The sequence below is a fragment of the Rhodamnia argentea genome, chromosome 4, assembly GCF_020921035.1.
Source record: "Rhodamnia argentea isolate NSW1041297 chromosome 4, ASM2092103v1, whole genome shotgun sequence".
Lineage (NCBI taxonomy): Eukaryota > Viridiplantae > Streptophyta > Magnoliopsida > Myrtales > Myrtaceae > Rhodamnia > Rhodamnia argentea.
In genome coordinates this window covers 14,374,164-14,381,898 of record NC_063153.1, presented here as the reverse complement: position 1 = coordinate 14,381,898, position 7,735 = coordinate 14,374,164, and the positions used below count along the sequence as shown (strand labels likewise).

General features: G+C 39.1%; 1 protein-coding gene across 1 annotated transcript; it reads right to left on the bottom strand.

Annotated features, from left to right (window-relative positions):
• On the bottom strand, positions 1-2,053 carry LOC115749215 (GATA transcription factor 21). The gene is made up of 3 exons (XM_030685943.2): positions 1,682-2,053; positions 1,135-1,557; positions 1-759 (listed from the first exon to the last, which is right to left on the bottom strand). The coding sequence occupies exons 1-3, from the start codon at positions 1,922-1,924 to the stop codon at positions 394-396; spliced, it is 1,032 nt and encodes a 343-aa protein (XP_030541803.1). The 5' UTR covers positions 1,925-2,053; the 3' UTR covers positions 1-393.
• Positions 2,054-7,735: the final 5,682 nt, after the last annotated feature.

The window sequence follows — 7,735 nt, the reverse complement described above, 5'->3', positions numbered from 1 at the left end:
TAACTAGATCTTTTCAAATCAATTCTCTTCTTGATAACCTTGAAAACAAACATGTAAATAAACAGGAGATCCATACTTTGGTTAGCAACCTGCTGAAGTACTTCGACCAAAAAAAAAAAAAATTTCCTGACGAGACCACATCACTCAACACTTTATTATCATGTCTTATACATTGTTATTATTATTATTATTATTCAGCTCACTAATCCTCATCTGGTTTTGGTTGTTTCCCCTCCAACTCACCCGCTCCAACCTACATTGATTCAAACTAAGTAAAACATGTCGCTTCCTGATAATGTTGCTCAAGTACTAAAAGAAAATATGTGAACCAAACCGTTTTGGTAAGAAAAACTTTGTCTCTTTCTTGCAGACTGATCGTCATCGCCGTTGTCATCAGCCATGAACCAGTCCATATGATAAAGCCATGAGCAAGATCGCAGCTTCCTTCTCTTCCTGAGGGAATACTCGCTGGAAAGCTAAGTGCTTGCTCAACCTTATGGCGAACTCTTCCAAGCAAAGCTTTCTTCCACCGGTCGATGCATGATTATTATGCGGTTTTGCTTTGCGCTTCTTTTTTATTGGCTCTTGTCCGCAACCTGCGGCCCTGCTCGACCTTTGGTTGTTGTGTTGTTTCAACTTGCTCTTTGGAGATAGCGTTGTGGCCGGAGGAAGAGCTCCACTGTCCGTGGCAGCCACAGCTGCAGCAGCCATGGCTCGTCTTGCCTTCCTTTGCCGGATCCCGCAAGCATTGCAGAGAGACTGGACGGAGTTGAGAAATGAAAAGTCAAGCATTAATTTTTTGAGGTCATAGATCGAGTCGAGTTGAGCCAAGATAACATGAAAAATTAGTGGAACTCAACATCACATAAAAGAACTCAAGTGTAATTATACAATAATTAACTCGACTACAATTAAAATCTTTATGATCTATCTCAAACTCAGAAAACAAAAATTCAATTAAAAAAACTAATTTTGACATTGATTACGATATATCTGAACATTTCAGCTCAGGAGAAGCTTTGAATACGTTAACTACTGCACCATCCATGATACTTTTGTCGAATCTACTACTAGAGAGCAACTTGAATTTGATGACATTTAGTTAAAGCTATAGTAGGTCATATTATTACATACCTTTGGACCTCTCGGCCCGCTCCTCCAAAGTGGAGTCTTGGTGGTGTTACAATCTGAGCAAACCCTAATTGGGTTGGCGTTGTAGGAGGAGCTGTTGCTGCTGCTATCAGTCTCGAGAGAAGACGATGATGGCAATCGCTTGTGATCTTCGACGAACAACTTGTGATCGCCACCAGCTGAAATTGAACCACTAGTCATCATCGGTGCGTTGTCCCGTGATTGTTCATGGTGATCTGAGCTCATCATCTTCTTCATGATCCTCATCTTGGAAGACATCCACTTCACCGAATAATACTTGTCTGCTTGGTCGCTCTCATCTCTCACTCCTCCTCCTCCTCCTCCTCCTCCTCCATTCTTCCACAAGGTTATGTTGAGTCCATGACCACCATAAGACTCTCCTCGCGAAACGGGCTCGTGATCAACCTGCACATGTGAAGTTTTCCAGATGTCGAAAAATGACTAGAAACATTCGTAAGTGCAACTATACACACACACATATGTCCATGTGTATATACTTTGATTAGTGGATTTCTTATTTAGTATTTACCTCCTGAGGGTGTTGGAGCTTCTCATGCTGACGATGATCTTCACATTTGCATGACCCACCTTGAAGATCTTGACCTAATAAGTTGTAGAAGATGGGACTTGGCGATGAGAGAGGGACGGACGATGAAGATGAAACTTCGGATTTCGGTGGGCTCATCAAGAAGAGTTCATGGCTCTGATGATCCTCATTAAGGTCAAGAACAAGGCGCGAAGGCAGTATTATACCGTAATTAGCTGAATCCATTTAGAGAGATCAAGCGGACCAGATCACAAAGAGAAGAAGCAAAAATGAACCCTTTTCAGGCAAAAGTGGAAGGAAACCTGAAGAAGAAGAAGAAGAACAGATAGAGAGAGAGAGAGAGAGAGAGGGCAAAAAGGGCTTATGTTAAAGACTGTTCAGGCTCTTTTAAAGGAAAGAGTACCAGAGTGATCCCTACCAAGTCGTTCACGTGAGTGTTCTTGTTTTCCTGAAGGACCCAAGTAGATGTTAAAGAGACAAAAAAAAAATACCAGAAGGGGGTGAATAAAAAAGCTGACCCTGTCTTTTCAAAACTCTTATCTTCCAAAAAAAAAAAAATTGTTTACCCCCACCTCTTTTGCAATAATTTAGCTAGTTTGAGTTTGATATGAAGCCAACATAAGCCAAGCTGTGGGAGAAAACTAGCTAGCCAGACATTGATTGGTGGCCGCATGAAAGGTCCAGAAGAGATGCATTATCCATCAGTCATGAACTGCGATCAAGGTCATAGTAAGTTTAAGGGAGGAGATAAATTAAGATGGTGTCGATTACTATCTTTGCAGATTAATATCTTTGTGGAAGATAATTAGCAAATGCTAATCCATCCGAGGGATTTAAGTTATCAGGCGAAGAAAGACAACGCTCATAAGATCAGCCAAAACAGATCGAGAAAGGTATTGGATCTTTTGTTGGATGTGGTGATTTTATCAGTGTTAATTATTAGTGTAAAATAACTCTATGGAAGATATACGCTTACAACTGTTACATTTAGGGAAGTAGCCTCGAAAGAAAATAAACTGTACGGTTATGAAAATTATAGGAATGGTAAATTATCCCTAGAAAGGATTTCAAAATCAATATATTAAGTCTAAAAGAACCTCTAAAAGCCAATATATAAGGGCGCGCATGACAACACTTGTGGAGTAGAATTTCTATTTGAGAAGCTTGGAACAGAAATCCGCTTGATTACGCAACTTCATTTTTCCACTTATGGAGTAATTTATTATTATTTTTTTTTTGCTCCGCAAGTAGTTTTGAAACCACTTAAAGAAGTAAAAGAAATTTAATTCTCTTCAGAATTTGAGAAGTAGAGAAATCAACTTCTGCCCAGAAATATAAATTGATTTCTATAGTACAAATGTTGTCATGAGCGCCCTAATCAACCCTCAAGAAAATATAATAAATAAATTTTTTCTAACCATTTTTTTTTTGGTCGAAAAATTTCTAACCATTGAAAAGGCCATAAATATTTCGTTTTTCTCAGCAGAGGAAGATCCCAAAACACATTAATTATTTTGGGATATATTGTTTTATTCAAGGAATATTTGAGGAGGACGAGAGAAGAGACAGGTCCGAATGGCATGGAATATCGTGCCTCTTCCTGTAATATTGCCAAATTCTATTCAATGCTTTGTGCGGACAAGAGACGAGCGATGCACATACCGTCTTCCTTCGACCGTTTCATATTTGGACACGATCTTCTTCTTCTTTTCGAAAAACTTACGAATCGTCGCAGGAAACGAGTGGGAACAATGGAAAAATTCGAGAATTTTTTACTTTATATCGATTTTCCTCCGTCGTCGAAGTGGTAAAAAAAAAAGAAAGAAAAAAAAAATCACTCTTCTCACACTAATTAATTCCGTTCGTCACTTTCTACATATCTCGTTATACCTCCAATGAAAAACACAAAAGAATTAAACATAAAAACAAAAACTGGTTAAATGAAGAGAAAATGGAAATTCAATAAAGTACATAACAAATTGATGAATTATCGACAAAAAAAAAAAAAACGGTGAATTGATGACAACGTGTCCAGATATCTATTTTACTGAGCAGCTCACATGAAATGGCAATGATTGCTTCATCTGTCGAAACATTATTGCCCCCACTCTATCTCTTTCTCTGAAACTATCTCCAATTGTTATATATTCTAGAGTTAAAAGTTGGGTTTTAGTCTTCACAAATTTATAGGCTCGTACCCTAAAACAAATTTCCGACTTTAATTCTTATCTCAATTATGTCTTTTGCCTCATAAAAAAAACCTCCATTTCACGTGTAGTCTCAATTCTATCACAAACTTTTTTTATCCCATAAAAAACTCTCAACTTTAAGTCTAGCCCCAATTTTATCATAATTTATTTTTTTTTACATAAAAAGCTCTCAACTTTAGGTTCAGTACCAATTCTGTCCTTTTTTTTTTTTGTCTCATAAAAGATTATCAACTTTCACTTAAATCCTAAATCTGCCTCCATTGACCCTCCGTAGTAATTTTGCGCTCGATCTTCGATTTCTTATGCTTGGGAATGTTCCATCTCTCATAGTCAAAGAGCTTGCGATCGGGACGCTCAAATAGCTTATGCTTGGGAGTTTTTCATTTCTCATTTGTTAACGAGAATTTTGGATGGAGGGTTAATGGGGGCAAATTTGTGACTCAATTAAAAATTTGTGATTTTTTTATGAAATGATAAAAAAAATTTAGGGTACAATTGAGATTGGATGGTAAAATTGGGATAAGACCTAAAATTAGGAGTTTTCATAGGAGGAAAAAAGAGAGTTCAGGGCAGAATTGGGACATGATCTAACTAAGAATAAGAAAGAACCGAAATGGATCAATCATGTCTGTGAGGCACCTGGACATATCATCCTTGGACATAGGGGTGAGCAAACTGGACTGGATCGGCTCGAACCGAACCGAAATCGGACCGGACCGGCCGAATTGGTCCGATCCTTGAGGGAGGCGGTCTAGTCCATAGTCCCAATAAATGGGACCGGTGACTGGGCAGTTCGATCCCCGGTTCCATGATGGTGGGACCGGACCGGACCACCCAAAATATACATAATTATATATTTATATAGAAAAAAATTAGAGTCATGGAATGTAATATGTATCTGTATGAAACACATTGGATTGCTATGTAGGACATGGTTTGCTTATTGTATCCGACGAAAGAAAGTTCTAGCCAATTCATTTCTCTTGTGACGACAAGGCTTTGAATCGTTTGCTGAGGCCGAAAGATGAACTCGACTTTGCACCATTTACTGATTTGGGAAGCGGGTGAACTTTTTAGGAACAACTGTATACTTAGCCAAAACAACCACAGAGGGAAAAAACGAGTGCTCAATGCCGATTCTTTTCGACCAAATAAAAAAATGCTAACCCTTCTATGGCACAATTTCATGTTGATTTGGGAACACTAGAAACGTGCAGCATTTGATTGTTTTTCTCATTTTCTTGAACTTTTGTTATGAGATTTTACAGTTCTGCTATATGAACTGATACCGGATGTTTGTTCCGTGTTTTTCTTCCTAATTTAGTCTTTTCTCGTAAGCACTCATGTGATAGTTGTACGACGGTTATGTGTATGTTTTATTATGTTGGATGATTAAGATTGGAAGTGGTTAGTTTAGATCCAAGGATTAAATTTCTAGAAGCAGTTGGTATTCGCGAGCCCCCTAGGACCGGACCAGGTCCGGACCGGATCATCGATCCGGTCCTATCCAGTCCTGACCCGGTCCTCGGTCCCGAAAATTTGGGACCGGGACTACCGGTCCGGTCTCCGATTCCATACCGGGATCGGACCGGCCTGGACCACGCACAACCCTACTTCTTCCCGCCTTTTATTGATGCCCATTTAACGTCATAGGTGTAACTGTGATCACATTGGTCGTAACCCATTTGATTGAATCAATTGAAAGACTCAAGAGTATTCGATTTCACAAAATAAGAGCGGGTGAGTGCAAAAAGCGGGACTTAAGGTTTCATTTTGATCAAATTTAGGACTTAAACACATCTTAAAAGAGCCCCAGTCATGTCGTGGGATTGCCGCCTGTGGAATTCAAGCTTTGGAAATCTGGCATGGTTCCAACGTGAACTATTTGGGCTGAATTCAACCGGCGGCAAGCTCAAAGACTAAATGGTAGTTTTCTTAAAACCTTAAGTCCCCCAATTGATCAACGGTCAAAACCTTGAGTCCCGAATCCGCAGTTATCCCGAAGAAAAGTTAGAGAGAGCGTGGATTGAATATGAGATGATACAATAATGTTACATTTGGAGCACAATTATAACGAAATAAAGCATAACAAGAAAGAGAAAATCGAGACATGAAATTTTATCCCGATTCACTCTTAAATTAGGGCTACGTCCAACAGAGGATTTCACTATAATTAGAACCTCACACCTATTGTTACATCACTCAATTTCAAACGAAAAATAATATAAATAACAATAGATATTCATGCACTTAAGCCTAAACTACCAATGACAAAATATAAACTTTAATCACAAAAATCCTCTAACATCTAGGGGGTGTTGTCTCCCGAGACCCCCGCCGTGCTTTCCTATCGTTTGGGAGTATGAACCATATCCCAACAAATAAGATCAAGTTGGTCTTATCAAATACTTATAAAGTACTGAAAATTGGGTCGCTCATCAAAATCTCGACGCTATAAACATAGGCGAAAGTGACCACATGTATGGTATTCAAGACGGACACGAATTCTAACTAATACACGCGCCTCCTTCCTAACGAAACCAATCAACGTCAATGTATACCGAAACCAAAACGGAGAAAATATCCGGAACCCGAAGACAACATAATCCATAATCAACCATTCGAAGTGGGGTTTTGTCTGGAGACATAGAAGAAAGAAAGGCCCCGAATCAACAGGACACAACACAAACCCAACGAGATAACACTTTCGAGGAACCAAACCGTTAATTATAAGCAGGATAACATGTTGGGTTATTTATTACGATGGAGGAGTGGGCTACGTATGCTCTTCAAGAATCACAAACCCCCCGGGCCAGCAAGTTGGATGTGGACATCGTGAAAGGAAAATGTAGTAAGGTAAAGAAAGCGAGGTAGGGTTTTGCCCTCTGCAATGATTTCCGCCGATTGGGAAATCGAGGGTGAGTCCAAATCTGGTGTAGTTTTCAAAGGATGGTTGCATATCAAGAGGGCTGTGGCCCCTTTTTTGCTACATGACACTGTTCTCAATTGCCCACAGGCCCCACACCTCTCTCTCTCTCTCTCTCTCTCTCTCTCTCTCTCTCTCTCTCTCTCTCTCTCTCTCTCTCTCACGCACACACATTAGATAACTAGGGATATGTATTGGCTAAGCTAATGTTAATTGTGGTTGTATGGTTATATTGCGACAAGTTGATAGATAATAGTAGATATCTTGTAAGGAGTCCTATTGAAATCAAGAAGCATGGGCCTTTCTGCCATTCACATTAGAAGAAATGGAGTTTTTCGAAAGGACTTGCTAGTGGAGGAAGACCGACCAGGGATAGGAGACATAGGCTCAAAGACGTGATCAACGAGAATTAATTATTGGGTACAGATACATCGTTTGTATAGAGATGTAGGGGGATCTATTTGGGAAATAAGAAACACATTTGACATCTCTTCATGTGCAAAGAGCAAGAGTTTTTGAGTCTCGCGTGTCTACCATTTCACCATAGGTACTTTGAAGAAATTAAGATGATTAATATCATACTTCATCAATCCATCACCGAAATTCAGTGTTCAATCGTGGTTATGTCTGAACAACACTTTTGTTTTTTATTGGAACCCATTCAAGCGGCATGGCTTGCTCCATGTCTTTGCATGTGCTCGTCTAGACTCCTTCAAAATCTAGATTAGGGGTGCGTTTGTTTGAGTGAACGGTATTCTTTTTTCTCGCAAATTTATTTTCTGCACTTTGATGCGTTTAGTTTGCTGAAAATGATTAAATAATGATAATTATTTATAATAAAAGAAAGTATACATGCTTAAAGTGAGAAAAATGAATTCCATAATCGAAAAAGGCGAAAAA

What these genes read in the sequence shown, in the direction of transcription:
- LOC115749215 (XM_030685943.2), bottom strand. Translation starts at nt 1,924, where the DNA reads ATGGATTCAGCTAATTACGGTATAATACTGCCTTCGCGCCTTGTTCTT. An exon ending in AGCTCCAACACCCTCAGGAG is followed by an intron (nt 1,558 to 1,681) that starts GTAAATACTAAA and finishes TCACATGTGCAG; the next exon opens with GTTGATCACGAGCCCGTTTC. An exon ending in GCGGGCCGAGAGGTCCAAAG is followed by an intron (nt 760 to 1,134) that starts GTATGTAATAAT and finishes AACTCCGTCCAG; the next exon opens with TCTCTCTGCAATGCTTGCGG.